Here is a 26197-nt window from a genome sequence, read left to right on the forward strand (position 1 = left end):
CAGCCCGGGCCCCGCCCCCGCTCGCGAGGGCAGGCCGGGCTCAAGGCCCCAGCGAGCCGCGGGGGCTGCTGGGAAAGCGAGTCGGCTGCGGTGGCCAGAGGCGGCCGTTACCTCTTCCGCGGCACTCGCGGCGTCCTCCCGTGGTGACTTGGGCCTCGACACCACTCACTTCACATCTCAAGCCATATCGATGCCTTTGACTTCGCCCTGCTGTCCCCAGGCCATTTTTAATACCTGGGGAGCTGTTCCATCAGTCTAGCCTGGGAAGGGTAAAAGTGATGGGGTAGCGGCTCAACAGGAGGGCGTGGTCCTCGAGTGGGTCGCTGTCCCCGGCGCTTGGAAGAAGCAGGAATTGCCGACGCCCTCTCGTCACCACCATCCGAGCTGCTGCGTCGCTCCTCTTGCAAGTCCTATGCTGATTGTTCTTGAGAATAAAACGGTGGGTGAGAGGCGGAGTTACTTTACGAACACCCTAGCGAGGAATTTTACTACTCTGCTTACCTTGCCCTCACGGATCCTCCGCCCTCTCCTCTTAAAAAGGCAGAGAGGGAAGAAGCAGCGCTCTTTAAAGTGTATTCTAAAAGGCTCCTACCTGCTAACTGGCTTTTCCGCAAGCGCGGAACTGTGCTACCCAGTAATTCTACATGTATACGGATGTTTGCACAGTAGCGTTCATTGCTGCATGGTCTTTAATACGTATTACTGGATGTCTACGAATGAAATGATCTTAAAATGCATCAGTAGGGAATAATGACCTAAAATTTCATACACCCATATTATGAAATACGTTTGTAGAGACATGGGAAACTGACAGAAGGTGATTGCGGAGTAATGTGTATTTGTGGTTGCATTTATACTCATGTAAACGTGTTTGTGCATATGTGGGGATAATTGCATAGAAAGAGAACTCAAATCTCACTAACAGGATAGTGGTCTACTGGGAGAGTATGTGTTAGAGATTAAAAAGTCCCCCATTGGGCTCCTTGCTCAGCAGAGAACCTGCTTCTCCCTCTGCCTGCTGTCCACCGCCCCCCCCCCCAGCTTGTGTGCTCTCTTTCTCTCTCTGACAAATAAATACATAAAATCCTTTTTTAAAAAGCATACCTTAGAAAAATCTTTTAATTAGCATGTTAAAGTAATTGAAAAGAACACATCTAGAAATGGACAAGCAAAAAGTAGTCAAGTAAACCTACTTGAAGTTAAAAACTAAGAGAAGTAGACAAAGTATAATCATTACTTTAAAAGATCTGAAAGAGGGGCGCCTGGGCGGCTAAGTGGGTTAAGCCTCTGCCTCCCGCTCAGGTCATAATCTCAGGGTCCTGGGATCGAGCCCGCATCGGGCTCTCTGCTCAGCAGGGAGCCTGCTTCCCTCTCTGTGTGCCTGCCTCTCTGCCTACCTGTGATCTCTGTCAAATTTAAAAAAAAAAAAAAAAGATCTGAAAGATAATGAAGTCTGAAAAGCACAGCAAAATGATTCAGAATTCTGAGTGTACTCGGAATTTACTAGTAAGAATTATGAGTTTGTGGTTTTCTGCCTGACAGTGTCCCCCACCCCTTCAAGTCAAGAAATGAAACACCAGCTCAAGGGGGGCAGCAAACCAAGTTCAGAATTGTTGGAAGAGAAACTGGAAATTCGGGGGAGCATCCTGAAGCAAGGGACCCAGAGAAGAGATGAGATTCAAAACCTTAGTGTAAACATTGTGCAGATCTCTGCGTGCAGAGAGCCTACTGAAATCACAGTCAAGAGTCCTTAAAAACACCTGCACTAGGTGAGAGGCATGCTTGCTGCCTTTTGATGATGCGTATATTCCCCACCAGATGTGCACCTTGGGTAGGAAAAACCTGAAGCCCTGTGGGTTCCAGACGGCAGAAAACAGAGGTTGGGCTGGCAGAGCAGCTTGAAATTTAGAAGAGAAAACTGATAATCAAGGGAATTACTAAGGAGGTGAACCCCAAACTTTGAGCAAAAACTTTGGCCAAACTGTTGTCTAAATGAATTGAACAGAAATATAAGCTGCTGCCCTCTGCAGGGTTTGAGTCCAAGCAAATTCACTCTTTTCTAAATAAAGTCCCCTGGGGCGACTGGGTGGCACAGTCGGTTAAGTGTCTGACTCTTGGTTTCAGATCAGGCCCTGATCTCAGAGTCATGAGAACGATCACTAAGTTGGACTCTGTGCTCAGCAAGGAGTCTGCTGGAGAGTCTCTCTCCCTGTTCCTCTGCCCCGCCAGCTCATTCTCCCTCTCTACCTCTCTCTCAAACAAATAAGTAAATCATAAAAAAAAAAAAAATAAGTCAATCAATCAAACCCCCAGTAGTTTTTTTAAGAATGTAACAGAATCCAGACTATGAATTAACTTTTTTCCTTTCTTTTTTTGGGGGTGGGTGAACAATAAAATTTAATTAACCAAAACCTGACAGAATAGAAAGGAACAATAGATGTAATTATAGTTGGAAATCTTAATACTTCTCTCAATATTTCATATGACAATATAAGAGAATAAAGAGTTGAACAAACTCAACCAACTTTCCTTAGATCATATTTACAAAACATTCTACACGACAACAGTAAAAGTAGACATTTTTTTCAAGTATACGAGGAAGGCCATTTTCTAGGTCATTAAACAAATTTTAATGCATTTAAATGGACTGAAATGTGATGATTATATTCTTTGACTGCAATGGAATCATATAGAAGTCAGTAACAGAAGAACTCTTCTTCTGTTCTGGAAAATCCCTAAACTTGAGCACAAGTCACCAGGGCATTGTGCAGAATGAAGAAAATCTACAAAGTTATATACTATGAGGTCCCATTCGTTTGATAGTCTTGAAAAGATAAAACGACAGTGACAGAGAACAGACAGATTCTCAAGGTGAGAAGGGTGGTTGGTTAGCCATGACTGCAAAGGGCCAAGGGAATTTTGGGGTAGGGAATGGAATGGTTCTGTATCCTGACTACAGTATTATAGGAATCTTTATATACATTAAAACTCATAGAACCACACAGCAAAAATGAAATCAATTTAATTGTATGTTAATTTTAAAACATGTAGTGGTGGGATGGGCCTTCGCATGTGTTTGGCTTCAGGACTCAAATGATGTCAGGTCTTGGATTTTCACTATTTCTTTTCTATCTCTTCAGCAATTTTTGCTACATTCTTTAGGACCCATAGGGTAGCTCTTGGTAGCTTCAGGTTCACCTTATCACAACACCAAAAGTGATGCAAATGGTACACTTAACTGAAAGTTTAAACAGAAGTCCTAGAATTAGATCTTGCTGGACTTCATTAGCCTTACTAGGATCTTGTGCATAATTTGAACCAATCATCATAATTAAGGGGATGGGAGAGATGTACTAATTGGCTTATTGTAGGTCATATGCCCCACCCCTGAATCCCAGGGGGATAAGGGGGAAAGAAAACTTCATAGGAACCACAAGGGGAGACAGGGGGAGAAGCAGATCTTCACATGGAAGGGAGGATACTATTATCCTGAGAGGTGGATTTTAGATGGTAGGTCAAAAAAGCAATACCTAGTTTGTACACCAGCCAGTCATCTGGTCATTTACAGTCAAGCAGATCACACTGTTGCTATTTGCCAAGTACTAGAGCAAATAATTATTTAGTTTTACAATAGTATGATTTTTTTTCTCTTTAGTATTTGAGTGAGTTTTAAAAAATCATCCTATCTGAATCTTTTTATTTTATAGCTCTCATAAGAATTTTGTTTTTGAAGCAATGACAATCTTTGCCTTTTAATTAAAGAGTTTAGCCCATTTTCATTTACTGCAATTACTGGTATATTTAGACTTAACCCTAACATTTTACTAATTTCATTTCGCCCCCCCTAGCTATTCTGTTTCTTTCTCCCTTCTCGTCTTCTTTTCAACTGATTTTTAAAAATCATTCTACATATTACCTTGATAATTTTACACTCTGTTAACTTGGTAGTTATATATTGTCATTATGTACAGTCATTAGGGTTTTCTATATATAGTATCATATCATCTACAAATAGTGACTGTTTTACTTCTTCCATACCAATTTGGATGCCTTTTATTTCTTCTTCTTGTCTGATTACTGCACCTTGGACTTCCAGTAGTATGCTGAATGAAAGTGAGGAGAGTGGACACCCTTGTCTTATTCCTTATCCTAGAGGAAAAGCTTAGAGTTTTTCACCATTGAGTATAATGTTAGTTATGAGCTTTTTTATATATATGGCCTTTATTGTATTGAGGTATAATCCCTGTACACCCACTTTGTTGAAAGTTTTTGTCCTGAGTGGATGCTGTGTTTTGTCAAATGCTTTTTCTGCATCTATTTGAGAAGATTGTGTGGTTTTTATCCTTACTCCTGTTAATGTGATGTATTACATTAATTGATTTGCAAATATTGAACCACCCTTGCAGCCCTTGAATAAAACCCATTTAACCATGCTGAATGATTTTTTTAAGATATTGTTGAATTTGGCCTGCTAATATTTTGTTGAGGATTTTTGCATCTATGTTCATTAGAGATATTGGCCTGTAATTTTCTTCACTTGTCATGTCTTGGTCTGGTTTTGGTATCAGGGTAATTCTGGGCTCATAGAATGAATCTGGAAGTGGTTTCCTGCCTCAGATTCTCTCAACTTTTTGTTAGGGAGACACAAAAATGACTTTATTTCACCTTCATTTTTGCTGTGTCTAGAAATCTAGGTTGGCAGGGCTTTTCTGTTTGTCAAACTTGAATGGCCTCTGGTCTAACCACTAGTTATCAAGAGAACAATATCTTTAATTCTCACAGAAGAAAATCTTAGACATCATTAATATTTCATTATATATGGATAGACATAAGGTCTACATATCCTGAAGTTGGGAGTTGGAGAATATAACTATGGAACCCCTACTCAGAAAAAAAAAAAAAAAAAAAACACACTTCTTGCCCACCTCTCCCAGTATACACAGATCACAACAAATAAAATGATTATCAGCATTTGGAAGCTTAAAGGAAGCTAGCCAAAAGTCACAAAATGCTCTCAGGGAAATGGGTTGAATTGGCAAAGGGCAATTTCCAGAGCAAAACTCGATGTTTGCTGCCATTCTCCAGGCTTTATTTTCTCTCTCCTTCTTAAACACATTCATTTATTCATTCATTCTCTCTTTCAACAAGTACTTTTTGAGCTCTGCTAAGTGCTAGATATTGTAAATCCTGATAAATTAGACATGGACTCAACCTGCAAGAAGCTTCCAGTAGAGCAGATGATAGGTACACAAACACCAATAAGAGAATGAGATGTCAGAAGAGATGCATAGTCAAAAATCTTTCTCGTTTCAGAGGAGTGAAAGATTACTTAGGGGAAATAAGGAGGTTAAGGGAGGAGAAAATCAGGAAAAATGCCTCCAGGAGGCGGCCCTTGAGTTATACCTTAAAAGAAGGAATTTGGTCATGCTGAGATGTGACAAATGACAGATGATAAGCTTTTCAGGGAGCCATTGTCCAGGGAGGAATCAGCATATACTAGAGAGTTAAGGTAAATTACATGTGCAAAGGAGCAGCAAGAAAATGAGAAAGGAAAAAAAAAAAAAAAAAAAAAAAAAGCCAAATTGCCAATGACCTTGAATGCCAGGCTAAGGAGTTCTGTTTGCAACTAGCGCTTAGCTAAAGCATGTCTGAGCATTCTTTCTAGAGAGATAAGGGGAAAGGGTGGGTATCTGTCATCTATTGGGAACCAGCTCTGTGCCAGGCACTTTGCCAAGTGCTTTATACACAGTCTTTCTTAAAATCCTTATATTAGCTTACAAGATAGGTATCAGGATCCTACATAGCCAGGTGTCTCCACCCTTATCTCCTCAGGGCGATGTTATGGCCATGACTTGGGATGTCAAATCCACCATTAATAAGGCAAATGCCTCTCTGCCTCACAGGGTCTGAGTAACTGGTAGAAGACCCCCAGCTGCTAAGAACCCGGGCGGAGCCTGGAAGCCGCCCCTCCCGCGAGGTACTAGCGTGGCTCCGAAGTGGGGCCCCGCCCGGTCGCAGGGGATTGGCCATCCGAGCCCGGCCAGCTGAGAAGGCGGGGCCGTGCCAGTCGAGGGGGCGGGCCGTGGGCGGGTCCCGAGACTCGCGGACCCTGCGAGTCGCGACTGCGGCCGCGGGGCACCCAGAGGCTGCAGGCCGCGTCCAGGCTGAGCCCTCGCTGTCGCGCGGCCCGCCCGAGGGCTCCCTTCCAGCATGCTGTGGAGAGGCAGCCAGGCGCTCCGGCGCTTCTCCACCGGCCAGGTGAGTCCGGCCCGGACGGGCTTCCTAGCTGTCACCCGGGGCTGTTTTCCAGACCCCGGGGCCGGAGGGCCAGTCGGCGGGGCTGGGGGCGGGCACGGCGTTGAGACTTGGCTGAAAGCCAAGACAGCGTTTTTAAAACTGGGAGACTGCAGAGAAGGATCCGGAGAGGGTCTTGGGTAAAGCTTGTCAGGCGGGCCTTTGTCTTGTCGGGGAATGGGGCTGAGGATGCGGCTTTTGACATCTACGGACGGTCCGGCTGGGGTTGACAGGGTGGGAACAGCCACTTGGCAGCGGGGACGGAGTCAGCTTCCTTTCTTGTTTTTCATTTCAATCATGAGATCCCTGGTCTGGAGATGGAGCCGAAGTACAGGACCGAGGAGGGAGAGTACTGTTCAAGTCAGCCGGGTCCTTCTGGGCGGCCTAAGAGGTGTGAGCGCTCCAGACTGGCATTCAGGGCCCATTCAGATAGTGGCCCTCGGAGCTGGTGGCTGCAGGCTCATTTTTCTTGAGCTGCAGGCGGCAAGATTGCTAGGATTGCCAAGCGCTGCAGTAGCAACCACGCTGGAACACTATTTAACTGTAGCCTAGGAACGGAGCAGTAGCCCAGCCCAACGCCTTGGAATTGCATCAGCTCCTCCAGAAATGGAAAGAGAGCAGACACGTTGCATATGGCCCGGGAAGAGATGCCTCGCTGCATCTAAGCAGACTCAAAGCTGTTTAGGGAAGGAAAAACAATCCATCTCACCTACATTATCTCTTTTATAGGAAGTCGATGCTTTCTGGGCTGTGAAGGAATTTGCTTTTCGGTTCCTCTTCTTTGCAAAGGTCCCATGTGCATGTATACATATCCAGATGTAAAAAAATCTTGAAGGCAGGGAGAAGTCTTGAATAGCACCAAAAACCAGCCGAGTGGTGCATACATGGAAAAAGCTTTTGTTTCCCAGGCAATCCCAAATAATGAGGATTCACTCTACCCCCATCCAGTCCTAGTTATTTGGGGAGTAGTCACCTTTTTTAAAAAAATAAGGAAGACAAGAGCTGCTCTTAATGAACTTTTGCTTGCTCTGGACTCCTCCTTAGCTTTGTCCTGCCACGTGGCATCTGGGAATCTGGGGAGGATGGCACAGAGACAAGCGCTTGTGCTTTCCTGTTTTATTGGCCTCCTCTATCAACACCTTTCATTGACTTGCCTTTTTTGGAGGGCAGAAGGGATTCTTGAAGAATGCAAAGATGGCAATAGCGAGCTGTACATAAGATTTCAGTAACCAAAGTTGAACATGCCAGTTGGCAAATGATAGAGACAAAAACATGCATGTGGGGAAGCACCAAGCATGGTCAGGGGTCAGGGGTCTGAGCCTGACTGTACCCAGAAGTTCATATGAAGAGCAGTGACATTTGACTGGGAAGAAGACAGGTTCTCCTCTGGCCAAAAGGAAGATGTGGAATGACAAGTGGAGTGCTTGGGATATTTTACTCCATAGAAAATTGGGAGCCATTCTTTGGATGGAATTCTATAAGAATTGTTCAGAATCAAACATGGCTGGCGGGAGCATAAAATGGTACAGCCATTTTGGAAAACTGGCCATTTTTTTTTTATAAAATTAGACATACACCTATGATATGACCCAGCAATGGCACTCCTAGGTATTTACCCAAATACCTATTTATGAATGTCTACAGTAGCTTTATTATTAGCAAAAACTGGAAACAACTTAAATGTCCTTCATTTAGTGACAGGATAGACAGTGGATAAATCCATCCACATGAGGGAGTCATACTCAAACAAAAGAGGAGTGAACTACTGATAGACACAACCACATAAATAAAACTCAAATACAGTTGCTAAGTGTATGAAGACAGACACAAAGGGCTATGTATTATAGGATTCGGATTACCTGACATTTTAGAAAGAGTCAAACTATAGTGATAGAAAAAAGTGTTATCAGGAGCTGGTGCTAGAGGAAGAATTGACTATAAGAGATTATCTTGCAAAGAACATGAAGGAATTTTGGGAGGTGATGGAACTGTCCTTTGTGTTGATTCTAACAGTGGTTAGGTGACTGGGTGTCTGTCAAACCTCACAGAACTATACACTGACAAGGGTGTATTTTACTGTGTGTTAATTATACCTTCATCTTTAAAAAGGAAAAAAAATTACACAGTATTTTTGAGTTTGGTACTAAAGCAGAATGAAAAAAAAAAAAACTTCTTAGAACCTAGCAAAATCCAACAGGAAAACTAGTTTGTAACACTTCCTGACAGAATCGATTTTTCCATTCCCTGTCTTTAAGAAATGGGCTTAGAAATATGTAATGATTTCAGCTTAATGACATGGTTGGATCTTTTTAACCACTGCAACTATAAATAATAAAACCCTTTGTCTATTAGTTATTACCATACACGTCCAATATCTTGCCTGATTCATCGCCTCTTGACTTCTCCCCATGGTGGGTGTTATTTGGCCTTCATATTTATTTGGCACTGTTACTTAACTTCCTCTACCAGTGTCTGGAACAAGTCTGGGTGCTGGTTCTGGGTTCGTAGCCTGGTTTCAGAACTTGAGGTTACCTTATGACCCAAATCAAGAGTCTGGACCCATCCTTGCTTCTTGGAACCAAGTACTGGCTTTATACCCTAGTTCTAGCAACCACATCCTTGTTTCTGAATTACCCAACCCCCTGCTTTGGTGTCTAGTTTGTTTTTAAGACCTTCCAATTCAACTTCAAACCCTCTTTAATTGTGTATTATGTACTGAGCATTTGTTCTAAATCCTGAGGATATGATTAATAAATAATAATAATTATAGCATTGATAAAGCACTTAGTATGTACCAGGTGCTAATTTAAATGCTTTACATATATACTCACCAGCTTAAAATCTCAATGAAGTAGGTACTATATTATTATGCCCACTTTACAGATAAAGTAACTGAGACCCAGAGAAGTTAAATAACCTTTTTAGAGTCTCATGGCCAGAAAGAACAAAACAATAAACAAGAAACAGTCCCTGCTTTAAAAAAAAACGTTCATAGACATCCTTATTTTAAAAATCTGTTATCCTTTTTGTGATTAAAAAAAAAATGTTGGCCAGATATCCCAGAAAGTCCTCATGGATACATTCTTTATATGATTATGCAATAGGAAAATCAAGTTGCACAAATTTGCCCTTTATGGTGTGTCATGAGTTTTGTTTGAATCTTACACAGATTTACATCTGTTTCCTCTATTAGTCTGAGGGTTTGTTACAGTAAGTAACATGGGCTTTTACACTATTTCAAGCTACATCCTGTCAATATATGGAGGCGGATTATTAGATAGGCTTTTTATTTTCACTATCTGCTCAATTCTCAAACACTAGAGGGATGCCCCATCTGAACTTAATTCATGCCTCACCTGAGTGTGTGTCAACATAGAAGTAAGACAATGTCATTCTCCTGCTTAAAGTCGTTCAGTGGATCTCACTGTCTTCACAATAAGGTCCAAATTATTTGGTATAGACAAGACTCTCCCCAGTTTGTCTTTTGACTGTCCCTAGAGTGTCACTTGCCGTCACTCTCCACTTTCCAATATTGAACCCAGTTTGCTCACTTACTCATTTCTTTCTAAATGCTGCCCCCTCTGCCTGAAGTTTCCCAAGGACCTCTCATAATCCCCACCATTCTCTTGGACAACCCCTAAATGAGTGCTCTAAGATTCCGTTATGGAGTTCTCTTCTTGGGAAGTCTACTAGGCTTCCACACCCACACTATGCTCTCCTGTCCTAGCACTATGATGTCAGTATGTCCTTATTTGTGTGTCTTTCATGCTAACTGGTAAACTCCTAAGCACAGGGACCACTCCTCTTTGTGCTTTGACTGTTGCGATCCCAAAGAAAAATGCCCACAGAAGCCAAACAGGGGAAACAAATGAAGGATTTGACCGAAATAGAAGGAAAGGTCATGTCCAGCCAGAGGAATGGGGGTAGCCTCTGCTCAGCTCTAGCTGACTGTTGCTACGTGGAAACATAGACCATGGTTGACAAACCTCCTGATTTCTAAAAAGAAGTCAGAAATTCAGCCTGCTAAGTGAAGCTTCCAAAACATTATCACAGCTTTTTAACAAATGCTCTGTGGGCCAAATAAAACATTCTTGCTGGCACCTGATTTGCAGTCTCCCCCCATCCTCTGGGCCCAGAGTATGCTAAATACTCAAAACATGCTTAGTTGAGTACCTCCTACACACTGTCAGGCATGATTTGGGGCACCGTGTGCCAAAGGCTCCTCGCCTTTCTCTGAAGTGTTAGGCACTTCGCTTTCTCTGAAAAATTGACTTTGTTTTATTCTTTTATGAAAAGTCTCTTCATGTAAAACTGTCAGGTCTCACAATTCCTGATGGGGATTATACCCCCAACTGTTCTATTACGGTAACATTTGCTTCACAAAAGCACTTTGGATCAGGGCAAACTGGTAGCACTGAATCTTTAAGTCTTCTATAGAAAATCATGTGGTTTTTGTTTGGATTTTAATCCAAACAACAGTTTGGATTAAACAGTTAGTTTGCTTCCTAAAGGATTCCATCAGGGTATGGATAGCCTGGGAATGAAACATTGAATAGTTTAAAAAAAAAAAAACAAAAACAAAAACAAAATCTGGGGGTGCCTAGGTGGCTCAGTCCATAGAACCTTGACTCTTGATCTCCGGGTTGTGAGTACAAGCCCCATGTTGGGTGTAGAGATTACTTAAAAATAAAGTCTTTTTTAAAAAAAGGAAAAGGAAAAGTTCTGTTGCCTGCCATAGGATCTTCCAAGGCAGAATGTTATCAGCAGAGAACCCCAACATAATAGCACTTACCACCCAGATTTAGAAATGCTGTGGGTCATTTTATGCCCCCACCCTGTTCTTGCTCACCAATATAGCAGGCACTTAAGTGTGCCTCAAAGAATGTTCTTTGTCACCAGACCCACCCCACAAATGAATGGTGCCATCCCTCCTGTCAGGACCACCAGGGTATTTCTTTAGAAAGTCTAAAGATGGAACTATTTGCCACAATTCACCATCAACCTATTGCCATATTTTTCTTTATTAAGGGGGGCGGGACAGACCTTCAACATAGGAAAGCCATTGAAGCTTATCCACCGAAGTGAGCAGATTTGGGTTTGACTTCTGTCTCTGCCCCTCGTTAGCAGTTTACTTGACTCCTTGGAGCCTTGTGTATTCTCATCAGCAAATACAGTTCCTGTGAGTCCTAGAGACATATGATAACTAGTTGATATGTTTTTTTAAAATTAATGAACAGAGCTCAGTGCCGTGCGGGGCTTATAGCACATTTCTAGCAGGAGAGATCCATCATCACCATTTTTTTATTTACCCAGGTATTACCTATGGTATTATTATGAATAATAATAATAGTTAACATTTGTTGAGGATTCCCTACTGCTACACATTGCCCTAATGCATTACCTGATGCATTTATCCTGATAAAGCCTTATAGCAACCTTATGAAACCGATACTTTTATTTTTCAGATTTAAATTGATGAGACCCAGTTCAAAATCAAAGGGTCTGTGTTATGAGAAAATAATGGATACTAATAACGGGGTTGAATCTGAAGGCTGTCATTTAGTAGCTGTTTGACTCCAGGCTGTGTGTTATCTTCTCTCTGTTTTAATTTCTCCATTTACAAAGTGGCTTCAGAATGCTTGTCTCAGCAGTCATTGGGCAATCAAAATGAGGAAATATATATGAAATGCCTGGCACATACTAGGGTCTCTCGTTCAAATATTTGCTATCACTTCCAGCCCTGCTTCTTGACCCAGACTCCCCCAGGGCAGAACCTTTTAGGGTAGCGGGTAGGCACACGCTCTCCATGCATCAGAGAGTCTCTGACTCGAGTGTGCCTCTGAGTCAATGGGAAGCTTGTTAAAACACAACTTCCTAGGCCCAGGATGCCTCAGATCTGGGACGGGGCCCAGGGACCCACACTTTCAGCACATCCTCCCTGCTGATTCCGCCAGCATTGCAATCAGTCCTAAGATCATAGCTGGAGAAATAAGATCAAGGTAGGGTACCCCAGTCTGGTTTTCTGGAATTAGGCTAACTCCCTGTAAACACACTTAATAATCCTAAAATCTGAGCGTTTCTGTGTTGGAAACTCACCTCTGTAGCTTAGCTTTAGCATGAAGCTCAGAAAGTGTCTCAATGAATGCAGAATTTCCAAAGATACTGACATTTCTCCAAACGCTGTCTTTCTAAGGGAATGTTGAACCTGGAATTGAACTCTTCGTAACATTTCCTTTGAGTCAGCCCAGCCTCTTAGCTCTTTTGCATCCTAAGAGTAGTATTTTAGAGGTCTTAAAATATCTGGTGTTGGTCGCAGTGTGAGGTAAAGCCAGATTTTTAAGATAGCCAACAGGTCAGTTCTGTTTCAAGCAACAACATTAATGATAAGGTTTGGAGGTAGGATATTTATGGCACATTTTGATGTTTTGATAAGAATAGATGAAATAATCATGTATTATCTATAGGCAAGCTGTGCTATTGTTACACAGTTAATCTGTTTGCTTAAAAATATTTGTTAGATGTTGAGGCTCTAGGCTCTTTGAGGATAGAAACTTTGGCCCTGGAAAAGAATTTTTTTAACTAAAACCTTAATTGTTTTGTTATGTCCGAGTTTTTGCGTTCGAGAGACCACCAAGGAGTCAAGCACCAATGCAATCACACGAGGGTTTATTTGACAAGCTTAAGCTTGGGCCCAAGTATACTTGGACCCCGAACCAGATTACAGTCAGAGTTTTTAAAGGCAGAGTAGGGGTGGACTCAGCAGTGGATGAGGACAAAGGGGATGATGTTAGTCTCTAAGGAATTTTGGAAGCAAGGTCTCCAGGACCTTGAGGGGCTAGCTATTGTTGGGAGAAAGGCTATTTATTACCAATAATAAAAATCTTCTCATGAGACCCTTTAGATGTATATCAGTGGGCCATATGCTTGGGAATGATTCTCGACACTCTCTTGGAGGTTTAGAGATAAAAGTTTCCTAAAGGAATTGTTAAAGTAGACTTACAGGATCCTGGTTGGACCTGTTGGAGTAGGGGGTCAGTCAGGCTAGGATTGTCCTTAGCAAAACCTCAAGGTGAGGGCAGTTGAGTCCCCAGGGGAGAGCCACTCTGTCTGTTTCAAGGGTTTGTCAGTAGGTAAGGAATTTTAATGATTTTCTTCTGCCTCTGTTTCCCACATCAGCTAAACTTGAGGTGGGATGGCCTTAATTTTCTCAGCCTCCACATTTCCCCCTGAACAATTTTGACCCTTAAATCTTTAAGGTTGTTGAAAGTGGAAGGTCTCATATTCTGTAACTTCTTCCTGCTGAATAGGGGCGTAGAGTTGTCCTTAACTACTCAGGTCAACACTGGTCAGTTGGGGAATGTGTAGGGGAGTTATGAAAGACAGAGGCAGCTGACTCCAGGGGAGACTGCTCAGGTGATCTTCTCAAGTGGAAAGGATCATCTGTGGAAGTTATGAAACGGAGGAGTTGAAGTCAGGTGAGGAGACATGGGAGAAAATAACAAAACATGATTAGTGTAACAAAAAGAAAATGAAGCTCAAATAAGTTTTTTGCTATTTGACAAAAAAAAAAAAAAAAAACAAACCTTTTTCCAATCCAGGAGTTTAAATCAATCATTAAAGGAGAGAGGGACTTTTTAAAGTGCTAACCTGTATAGGTCAGAACCAAGAAATATTTTGTGATAATCTGGAACATCAAGATGGCTGCACTTCAGTCAGGGCTAGACTCGAGGTGGATACAGCCTTGTTTTTCTTGGCCTCCACAGTTTAATTATCAGCTCAATTACTGGGAACAGGTGAACACGTATGCTTTTAAGTTCATACCTAAAAGGGGATGCTGTCTACACCCTTAATAAAATGGGAAATAGGGAAAATTGTTTCCTCATAATTGACTTTTCACAGTGAGGCTTGACTAATTTAGAATGACTTTCTAGAACATTAAAGAATCCCATTTAGAGTGAAGGGAGAAAAAATTCCAACTCCAGGGGTGCCTGGGTGGCTCAGTGGGTTAACCCTCTGCCTTCAGCTCAGGTCATGATCTCAGGGTCCTGGGATCAAGCCCCACATTAGGCTCTCTGCTCAGCAGGGAACCTGCTTCCCCGCTTCTCTCTTTGACTGCCTCTCTGCCTACTTGTGATCTCTCTCTCTCTCTCTCTCTCTGTCAAATAAATAAATAAAATCTTTGAAAAAAAAATATCCCAACTCCAAATCCTGTGGAGCCGTGTTCTACCAGGGAGGAATGTGCATATGACTTTATGACCCTCTGATGACCATCTCTACACCCGTAATCCTGCATCTAGACTGTTCCACCTGTGACTTTTCATTTCTGTCTTAACAATCATCATGTCAACTTATTACCCTACCTTCGTGAAAGGGTCCCATTTGAGGAGAATTTACAGGAGGTAAAGTTGCTTAAAGAGAGTTCTTTAAGACTATACACCTTAGTGCTACTCTCGTCTATATGGTATCTGTATTTTTTAATAATCAAAGTACTTTCATGCATCAGTGTTAATCTTCTAACAGGGAGAAAAAAGGGATGGGTGGTGGTGGTAACTCAATCTATTTTTTTTAAAGATTTTATTTATTTATTTGACAGAGAGAGATCACAAATTGTGGGGGGAGCAGGGTCCCTGCTGAGCAGAGAGCCTGATGCAGGGCTCGTTCCCAGGACCCTGAAATGATGACCTGAGCTGAAGGCAGAGGGTTAACCCACTGAGCCACCCAGGCGCCCCTTGATTATCTTATTTTTAAGTATATTTGTAGGCTTTAGAGCCAGACAGAACTGGATTTAAATCCCACCTCTCCTTCCTTTTGCTAGTATGACTGTGAAGATACAGTTGATGTTTCTAAGCCTTGGTTTATTCATTCATAAAACAGTGTAAAATGGGAGATAATAAATCGTGATAGTTGCAGTGATTAAATGAAATGAAATGATGTGCAGGCCTTAATTCTGTATCTGAAACCTGTGGGACCAAATATGTTTTAGGGTTCAGAATTATCCACACGTTGGAAAATTAACATAGATTCCATACAATTCACAGTAGGGTCTGGAACAGCATCTGTAACCAAACACATTGATCTTTCTGTAGCAATACATATAAATATTCATATGGTCCTTATAAATACTATAAATAAAGACTATAAATAGCAGTATGTCGGTCCAGGTCATGTTTGAAGCCAAAGGACTCTGCATAAACTTACAAGAAACCTATAAGGATGATAAAGAACATCCTGTTAGAGCATTCCACGTTTTGAGGGTGAATGGATTTGGGTCACTTATCAAGGATTTTGGAATTCTGGACCATACGAAGAAACACAAAACTGTGGCAAAACCTCTAAGACGTTATTGAAGCTTTTACTTAAACAGTACTTTGTGTCAGACACTGCACTAAACTTATTATTGCCTAATAAGTCCTCTACTTCAATCAAGATTGTGTGAGGTTGGCGTTATTATTCCCACTTTATGGGTGAGGGAAAACAGGCAACAGAAATTGGTCACTTGCTTAAAGCCACATGACTAAACAAGAGTGGCACTAGATTTTAACTTCAGGTAGTCTAGCTCTAGGGTCTGCTTGTGACCCCTGTGTTCTAGACCACATGTTAGCTCTTGGCCTCTTTTGGAAATTAAGAGATGAGTTTAGCTCATAAAATCATCATCATGCTAATGCAGATCTTGCTCAGAGTTAAACTCCTTTTAAATATGAGACTTACACTTGTTAACGTCTGGCTTCATTTCAGCAAGGAGTTGGAATGACTTGTAAAATATATGCCATCCCAATGATTATGATGAATAACTGGGAGAATTAGAGCAAAGGAGAAAAGAGGAATTCTTCCGTGTGAAATTATTTTCACTACTAACTATGTATAATCCAGCCTGGGTCCAGTGTATGTCAATACAAATTTTATTTTGTAGATCTTTGAGGTGTTTTGTTTTTTTTTTGTCCTCAAGTCATCTTGTATTGTTGGGAAAAGAGTGTTTATCATCCATATGTCTTCTATCCATGCCAATATCTGCCATCGTTGGATTGTTTCATAGGTTTATTTCAAAAACAAGCTGAAGTTGGCACTTATCGGTCAGAGCCTCTTTGGACAGGAAGTCTACAACCACCTCTGCAAAGAGGGCCACCGTGTTGTAGGCGTGTTCACTGTTCCAGACAAGGATGGAAAAGCTGACCCGCTGGGTGAGTATATCTTGGAACTACTGGATCAAGGACTCTGCACCAACCCAGCCAGCACAGGCCCCAGTTCAGACACCTTACCCCTCATTAGCATTTCTACACTTCTTCGCCACAGGCTCCAAAGACCCAGACTACTGACCTCCCCTCTGGGTTCTGCAACATCCACTCCACCTGTTGGAAGCCTTCTCAAACTAAGTCTATTTGCATGACAGAATAGACTCAATTCTCCCTTCTCCATGGACCCCAAGAAAAGATGCATGGCCCCATTGTACTAAGAGTTTCTCCACTTACTTCCAAGGTAATCACCAGGTCCATCAGAGGAATTTCCACACATATGCTTTTTCTGAACTACACTTGCAACTTTACAAGGGTGTTTGGAACATCTAGAATAATGTCTGATTCTGGGGTGCCAGTGGAAATGAAGGGAGGGCCACATCTAAGAATAGAAATTGATGTGGGGTCATAAAGAATGCATTCATGTCAGAAATTAGAGCTGTGGCTGCTTGGCTGTTAAGGGAAGGTTAAAGAAGATAGCCATCCTCAAAGCAAACCTGCAGTGGGATTCTGATTTGCAAGCTAACCAGCTGACCCTTGAACAATGCAGGGGTTTGAGGCAATGACCTCCTACACAGTCTAAAATCCACATATAACTCTTGGTTCCCCCGAAACTTAACTACTAATAGCCTACTGTTGACAAGAGGGAAGTCTTACCAATAACATAAGCAATTTATTACCACATTTTGGTATGTTATATGTATTACATAGTGTATTCTTACAAGAAAGTAAGTTAGAGAAAAGAAAATGTTATTTTAAAAAATCATAAGGAAGAGAAAATACATTTACAGTACTATATCCAAAAAACTTCACATGTAAGCGGACCCACATTGTTCAAAACTGTATTTTCAAGAATCAACTATAGTTATGTGTGTAAGACACAGAGATAGAAACAGTCTACAAACTGTATGGACAGGGAATAAGTGAGCAACCACATATTTTGGCTTTTGAATGAGATCTTCATAAATCACTGGCGTAATATGATAGATTGGTTGGAAAACAGCGATCTGTGATATCCCTTATATTTTATCCATTTTTTTCCTCAGAAGCAGCAGTTCTGAGGTTTATTCTAACTCTTACTATTTTATTTTATTTTTTTAAGATTTTATTTATTTATTTGACAGAGAGATCACAAGTAGGCAGAGAGGCAGGCAGAGAGAGAGGGCAAAGCAGGCTCCCTGCTGAGCAGAGAACCCAATGCAGGGCTTGATCCCAGGATCCTGAGATCATGACCCGAGCCAAAGGCAGAGGCTCAACCCACTGAGCCACCCAGGTGCCCCTCTTCTTACTATTTTTAAAACTATTGTATTTTAACACTGTTCTTCAAGAGTCAAGCTAAAAAAGTTGGGTCAAGAGCACATACACACATATGAACCTAATCACTTGATTTAGAAATTATGCTTGTTTCAGAAAAAGGTTATCCCAACCAGGGGAATTCTGAGGGAATCTGCCTCATCGATTTAGACCTGGCTCCACAGGCTAAAGGGGACAGGTTCCTATGACTGAGATTATCTGTGCTATTATTATCTATTCCCACAGCTTTGTATGGGGATATTTGGGAGGACTCATATTTGGGATATCAGATTGGCTATTGAATCAGGGAAACTCCACATTTTGTATTAGCTTAAGTGACACAGAAGTCCATTTCTCAAGTCTGAGTTGGCCATTAGTGCTGTTGTGACCGCTTTATGTTCATCACGATGCAGGCTCCTGCCCTTTTTCTTTCGTCCTTATCAATACTGGACTTCCATCTCATGGTCCAACATAGCTGTTTTAGCCCCAACTAACAAGTCTGCATTCTGGCAAGTGGAAAGGAAAGAGGGGAAGCAGAGGGCAAGCCTTTATTCAGGATATCAGACAGAAGTTGCACATATTTGTCCTACTCGTATCCCACTGACTAGAACTCGGTCAGAGGCCAAATCTCTTTGCATAATAGACTGAGAAATGTACATTTTTATTCAGAGCGTCTATATGCTCTGCCAAAGTACAGGAATCTTTGCTAAGGAATGAAGGGGAACAACTAGCAGTCTCTGCCATGTGTATGACTTTCAGAAGAAATGCAAGCATGTGACTCATAAAGTTCCTTCCAAAGGATGTCCGGGGAAATTAACTTTCCCTAGTGTCTGGTCCCAGGGCTGGGACCTCCTTTCCATTGGTCATGGCCATCTGACTGCTGGCAATAACATAGGTAAGAAAAAAATACCAATATGTCTTGTAGAGCAGCCTGGGATGTGGTACACCATAGTTAACAGTGTTTATTTGGGAGTCAAGGAACTAATTCTGCCTCTGCCACTTACTTGCTACATGATGATGGGCAAGCTACTAAAACTCACTAACCTTAGTTCAACAACACCCATCTTACACAGATTAGTTGAAATAACATATATAGTGTGCTCAGCCCTGTGCCTAATTGATGAAAAGGGGTCAAAATGACAGTGATTAACTCTTCTTGTTGTCAGAATAGTCAACTAGAATAGCCAAAAGTAGCCCTGGGGCAGCCACAAATCAGTATGGAAGGTGAATGCTGCAAGCCTATCTCAGTGGCGTAGATTTTTAAAACAAAGACCTCTAAGTTTCTCAACCCATTTTTTTTCCAGTCTAAACTTGCACAATTTTCTCCCAATTTCATCTTTTTTTTTTTACCATTTATTCATTTTCTTATCATCTGAAAATGAGTTGTTTATATATTTTTTAACATTTTATAAACATTCACATTTTGTACACATTATTTTTCTGGTCTCTCCCATTCTTCCAAGAGAATTGATCAAGGCATTGGCATGATGGCCAGATTCCTTCAGGACTCATTGAGGATTTGGAATTTAAGCCTTCTAGTAGAGATTTAGGAATTTTGGAATTTAGATTTTTTGGAATTCAGATTAGATTTTGGAATTTAGGCTTTCTAGTGGAGCCATCATCCCATCTAAAGTCAGTGAAGCTTGATGATCCAGTGGGGGAGAAAGGAAAGGGAGCCCAAAAATACACATTAAAAAGCCTTACTTAGGGGCGCCTGGGTGGCTCAGTGGATTAAGCCGCTGCCTTCGGCTCGGGTCATGATCTCAGTGTCCTGGGATCGAGCCCCGCATCGGGCTCTTTGCTCAGCGGGAGCCTGCTTCCTCCTCTCTCTCTGCCTGACTCTCCACCTACTTGTGATCTTTCTCTCTGTCAAATAAATTAATAAATTCTTTAAAAAAAAAAAAAAGCCTTACTTAAAGTTCTTAAAAATTGCCTAAAATATACTTGCTTTGTGTTGTTGGTAGAAAAATAAATATATATGCTTCATATACATAAGGTATATAGTTAGTACAAGTGATATCTTATTGCGGAAAAAAATGAGCTAGTGCTGTCTGCACTTGGGAGGGCCATTCCTTTTCCACACAGAGGCAGATGGAGCCCTTCTTTTGGAAAGGACATTTTTTTGTGGGAAAGAGCCTTGGACCTTCTCCAGTATGGCAAAACCCTCACAAGGAGCATGTATTCTCCATTCTTGGCTTCTTTTGTCCACTAACTTATCTCATTGGTGAATTTGGGAGAAGGAACTAGACAAGGCCAGCTCAGCTCAAAAACTTTCTCTCTTTATTTTTTGGCATCTATCTGTTTGGCAGGGAGAATGTGTTCGGATCTATAGTTTGCCTTGTGTTAAAGGAGACTTCCCTCTAGGAAATAGGCTTGGGAAGGGGCTCATGGTTTTCCATCTGTGCCAGAATCCGAATGCTCATGTGCCAGCACTTGGCTCCAAATCTAACAATATTCTTTATATGGCTATATCTGTAATAAAAGTATAATTTTTTCCCTATAAAACAAAAAAGCTTCAGTTAAAATTTTAAAATGTTATCTAGCTACAAACTTCTGAGCATGAATATATTATGCCTCAAATCTATAGATAAAAGTCACATTAGGAAAATGGATGGATCATGATAAAATTCTAACAGGTCAAATTCTGATCTCAATCTAAATTGCCCTTCACCATGTTTTATTTGTAAATGTTTCTCGAAGCTGCAAAACTGTAATGTGTGAATCCATAGCCATATTAACTCATGGCCATTTTTTATTTTAATAAAAATAACTTTATCTTTCATGCCCAGCTCTAGCTGCAGAGAAAGATGGGACCCCTGTTTTCAAGTTCCCCAGATGGAGAGTCAAGGGCAAGACCATCAGGGAGGTGGCAGAAGCCTACAAATCTGTGGGTGCTGAGCTCAACGTGCTACCCTTCTGCACACAGTTTATCCCCATGGATATAATTGACAGCCCGAAGCACGGTTCTATCATATATCACCCTTCCATCCTTCCCAGGCACAGAGGAGCCTCTGCTATCAACTGGTGAGAATTTTCTTAATTATAGAGAAGATAGGCATATTTCTATGGCTTTTAATCTTTCTGTTTTTAATGTAGGGTATGCTTGAGCAATTGTGAGGCCCTGCCTGATTGCTACTCCTGCATGAACTCCCCCTGAGACTTAGCAGTATTCCGTGGGCTAGACAGCATTTTCAAGGTCAGTCTGTGGAGTACTGACTCCATTAGAGATAGCTAGGTAATTCAGACAGGTTTGGTTTATGCTGGATTTCTTGATCACGGGACTTCTGAGAACCTTTTAGATGTGCTGTAGTGAGAGCATCATAATCTCCAAGAGGGAATCTGAGTACACAGTGCTCCCAAACTTATTTGACCTTAGAACTTTTTTTGCCTAGAGCATCTCAAGTACATTTCAAGGAATGCCGAGCTACCTGAAATTCTCTTCTTCGTTCTCTCTTCTCCTCTTCAACTTTAAGGTTCTTGAGGGAAGGGACTATGGTCTAACGTTTTTATTGCTGCAGGTACACTGTAAGTCCTAAATACCACAGGTACGCTTTTCGACCTTCTCTCCTTTTCCTATACATCACCCTGATATCGCTCAGTGTCCAGTTGTTAAATGGGCAGAAAATTACACTTAGTTTAAATGTGGTGAATGACATTTCATTGTATTTGGCATGAATCAATTTCTTTTTTGCCCCTGTAATGGTACTGTATGGGTTTCTTTGCACTTAAGCTTGTATTTTTTTTTTCTCATTTCGCATTGTTTCCACATGCAGAGCAACTGGATCAAAGTGTATGAATGTTTTGGGGGCACCTGGGTGGCTCAGTCATTTAAGTGTCTGCCTTTGGCTCAGGTCATGATCCCAGGGTCCTGGTATCGAGCCCCACATCTGGCTCCTTGCTCAGAGGGGAGCCTGCTTCTCCCTCTTCCTCTTCCCCTCCCCCCTGCTCATACTCTCTCTCTCACACACACTTTCTCGCTCAAATAAATAAATAAAATCTAAAACAAACAAAGAACAAAATATATGAATGTTTTCAAGCCTCTTGATAACATAATGCCAATAAATTCCTCAATATTTCTGAGAAGAGTGATTGATTAATAGGTCTTGCTAGATTAGTAGCTCCAAGATTTAAAAGTTATTTAGGTCATGAGCATTTATGATGTATTACTTCATACTCTCTTGATACTACCTGAGCCTCTGATATGCTTTTATCTGATATGTCTACATATTCAGCTCATTGTTTGTATTATAAGCTCTTATGGGGCAACATTTTCTCTTAGGCTAAGCTTTTTTCCCCCCAAGATTTTATTTATTTACTTATTTATTTGTTTGAGAGAGAGTGTGTGTGTGCATATACCCTTGAGGGTGGGGAAGGAGGCGGCAGAGGGGAAAGAGAGGAACAGGAGAAGGGAGAGACAAGAGAGAGGACCTCAGATCTCAAGCAGACTCCTGGCTGAGCACTGAGCCCTCTACCTGGGGCTGATTTCCAAAAACCGAAATCAGATGCTCAACCGACTGAGCTACCCAGGCACCCCTCGGCAAAGCTTTATAAAGCATGAATACAAAGAACATAATATACAAAGACTAATTCAACCATCTTTTACTATAATTTACCTAGACAATCTAGAGCTAATTCTAGCTCTGACTTACATCCAAATGACATAACCTAGATAAATAGTTATGAGAACCAATAAGTTCTCCTCCACTGAGCATCCTCCCTTTTATCTTCCATTATCTCATTCTGCCTAACATAAGGTCAAGTACAATGTAGGAATTGGTCCCAGGTGGGCAAAGTTGCTTGATGCCACAGCAGAAAGCTGACAACTGGAAGATAATGAGTGGCAGTAATGACAGATCCTAGTGCCCTTTTGAGTAGACTACAAGTCGTTAGTGTGTATTAACAAGAAAGACTATAGCTATGTATAAAATAGCGGTGCCATCAAGTAGTGCTTTTTATGAATACTGACATCTCTTGACTATACTGCTCATTTCTCACAGTAGTTCCCTCACTGTCTACTTGCCACTAGAACTACTTGGCACTTTATTTATTTATTTTTTTTAGGAGAGAGAGGGAGAGAGAGCACACAAGAGCTTGGGGAGTGGGGAGTTGGAAGTTGGGGGAAGGAGCAGAGGGAGAGGGTGAGAGGAAAATCTCAAGCAGGTTCCAAGCTCGGTGAGCCCGACAAGGCACTCAGTCTCCCGACCCTGAGATCATGACCTGAGCTAAAATCAAGAGTCGGCCACGTAGCTCACTGAGATACCCAGATGTCCCCACTCCCTTGCACTTTAATATCACTAATTCATCACTTTATGATACGTTAAATCACCATTGTAAGTTGAAGCTCTTCTTTTCACAGGACTCTAATTATGGGAGATAAGAAAGCTGGGTTTTCTGTTTTCTGGGCTGATGATGGTTTAGACACAGGACCCATCCTTCTTCAGAGGTCATGTGACGTCGAACCCAACGATACAGTGGATGCCCTTTATAATCGGTTTCTTTTTCCTGAAGGAATCAAGGCCATGGTTAGTATATTTACACCATCCAGAAGAATTTAGCAAAGCTTTAACATTTTAGAAATATTTTTCTATTATTGAGAATTTTTTCATGTTGATTTTGACAAAAAGTATAAAACTGAAAACAAAATTAGATTTTATATTTGCCAATAGGATGGTATATTTAGGGTGGAAATCCAAACATTAAAATTTCTTAGCCTGGGGCGCCTGGGTGGCTCAGTGGCTGAAGCCTCTGCCTTCAGCTCAGGTCATGATCTCAGGGTCCTGGGATCAAGTCCCCCATCAGGCTCTCTGCTTGGCAGGGAGCCTGCTTCCTCATCTCTCTCTCTCTCTGCCTGCCTCTCTGCTGCTTGTGATCTCACTGTGTCAAATAAATAAATAAAATCTTAAAAAAAAATGTCTTAGCCTGTGAAGCTTGTTTTTCTGAGAACAGTGATCAGATGGATGAAGTTGGTTTATTTCTTGAAATGAACCGATAGTGAAACTGGTTCATTTCTTTTGCCAAATACTTGAATTGCCAACCCTGTTTGTATTAACTAATAGTAAAGAAGTGTACAGAATCTCAAGAAATTTTGCTGTGGACTTTGGGCTTCAAAAGTATTTGAACTCAGTCTGCATAACAGGGTGAAATTTGGCATTGCTTTAATTTTTTTTTTTTATTCAGATGTGCTCTGGGCAAAACCTCAAAGCATGTGCACCACAAAGTAAAAATATATTTTTAGCCTGTAAAAATATGGAAAGATAATTTCAGTGTCATTTAATGTTTTCTGAATTGGATATGGAAGAAGTAGCCACACGGAGTTAGATGCTAAGATGGTATAAATCAGCAGCTATTGATTCTGGAGAGAGGAGAGCCGTCTGTTTTGCGTCATTTAAAGGTTTTGAGAGTAAGGCTTTGATGCCAGAAAAAGATCAGAGTTCTCATTCTACTGCTTATCTGCTCTATGACAACAGACAAGTCACTTGGCTTCCTTCTGTGGATACTACCCAACTTATAAGGGCTGCTGAGAGATTAAGTAGCATTTGTGTAAAGCACTCGGCACATGGTAGGTGCTTAGAAATTATCATGGTTTCCTTCTGTGGATACTATCCAACTTATAAGGGCTGCTGAGAGATTAAGTAGCATTTGTGTAAAGCACTCGGCACATGGTAGGTGCTCAGAAATTATCATGACAGTCAAAATCACATTATGTGTGTTCAGTGGCATTTGCTCAAGCCCAGATTATGCATCTGATGATATCACAGGCTGAAGTGGGTGATTGAAGGAGCTATGAACTGGCCCTGTGCTTAGGTCGCCCTTAAGCTCTTGGAGAGGTTGGTCAGCAGCTGTAAACACTGAGAGATCCGAGAATTCAAGTGCACGTAGGCCTCCCCATGAAAGAAAGAGGCTCTCATCTCAAGGCAAACAGGAATCTGGCACAGAAAGAGTTCAGGACACATCCCAAAGGCAATTAAACTCATGCATAGATTTTAACTGTTTTGTCATTCCAGGTGTCCTGAGCTAGAAAGCAAGTCAAATTATTTGAATATAACAATGCATCACTTTCTAGAATCATCTTGATGAGTAGAAATCACTCACACAGCCTTACCTTACAATCCGATTACTGAAATTCCCACTAGGTCACCAAGGAGAAGTTGAAATTTGTTTCAACAAGGGAGTCATTTTTGAGAGTAATAACTCAGTACTGGCAGTAGGTAAACTCGGATGCAGACTCTTCTTCTGACACCCAGTAGCTACCTCTGTGATCTTGAGCTAGTTGCTTCACTTTTCTAAGAATCAGTTTCCTCATCTGTAACGTTGGAATAATTATATCCACCTGGCAGGATTGGTGTGATGTCTGCAAAGGATATTTTATATAAAGTAGCTACCACATTGCCTGGGACACAGATGGAACTGAAGAAAAGGTAGTTATTGTCATAGTCTGATTCTCTGGACAGATTGATTTATTTACTTACTTATTTATTAAAGTTTTATTTATTTAAGTAATCTCTACACCCAGTGTGGGTCTTGAACTCACAACCCTGAGATCAAGAGTCGCATGCTTTTCTGTCTAAGCCAACCAGGAGCCCCTGGACAGATTTAAATGTAGCAATTCTATTTAGCATAAGGTTCAATTAAACAAACAATGTCATTATTGACCACTGGGCTGCGACACAGATCATGTTTTTGACTTTAGGTGGAAGCTGTCCAACTCATAGCTGATGGGAAAGCTCCTCGGATTCCCCAGCTGGAAGAAGGGGCAACATATGAAGGTATCCAGAAAAAGGAAAATGCTGAGGTATTTATATCAACTCAATAACACACCTTAATGTTCTTGGCTCTTTACTTTTAAGTAGTTCCCAATGTACCATTTCCTGGCCGAAAGGTAGATCTCCAAGTCTCCCTGTTCTATTCTGCCCCAACCCTACTTGACCACTGACGGGGAGAAATGTTTCTATTACTTTTGACATTCATAGCATTAGGAGTACAGCCTGTGCTTTTTGCTATCCTAGATTTCTTGGGATCAGTCAGCTGAAGTTTTACATAACTGGATCCGAGGTCATGATAAAGTCCCTGGAGCTTGGACAGAGATAAATGGACAGGTACGTTCTAGGGGACCAATTGTGTGTGTGTGTGTGTGTTACCTTTCTAAAAGGTATTACACATAGACCCACTTTTGCTAGGTAACCTGGGGCAGGTTACTTACCCATCGGGTTTCCTTATTGTAAATGGGACTAACTAATACTCTTGTATTGGTTATAGGTCACTGTGAAAACTAAATGGGTCAATGCATATTAATTCACTGAAGTACTTAGTCTCTGTATAAGTACTCAATAAATGTTAACTATCATAGTGCTTAATAAGTGATAGCTAATTGTCATAGAATT

The 26197-nt window shown here is 41.4% G+C and overlaps 1 protein-coding gene across 1 annotated transcript in view; it reads left to right on the forward strand.

Annotated features, from left to right (window-relative positions):
* The first annotated feature begins 6090 nt into the window (after positions 1-6090).
* Positions 6091-26197, forward strand: part of ALDH1L2 (aldehyde dehydrogenase 1 family member L2) — a 56765-nt gene continuing 36658 nt past the window's right edge. The window contains exons 1-6 of the mRNA XM_082739053.1: positions 6091-6258; positions 16328-16472; positions 20606-20840; positions 23173-23338; positions 25507-25608; positions 25823-25912. Of these exons, the coding sequence (XP_082595179.1) occupies positions 6211-6258; positions 16328-16472; positions 20606-20840; positions 23173-23338; positions 25507-25608; positions 25823-25912 (786 nt within the window). The 5' untranslated portion in view covers positions 6091-6210. The remainder of the gene's footprint in view (positions 6259-16327; positions 16473-20605; positions 20841-23172; positions 23339-25506; positions 25609-25822; positions 25913-26197) is intronic.

The sequence above is a fragment of the Mustela nivalis genome (genome assembly GCF_964662115.1).
Source record: "Mustela nivalis genome assembly, chromosome: 7".
NCBI lineage: Eukaryota > Metazoa > Chordata > Mammalia > Carnivora > Mustelidae > Mustela > Mustela nivalis.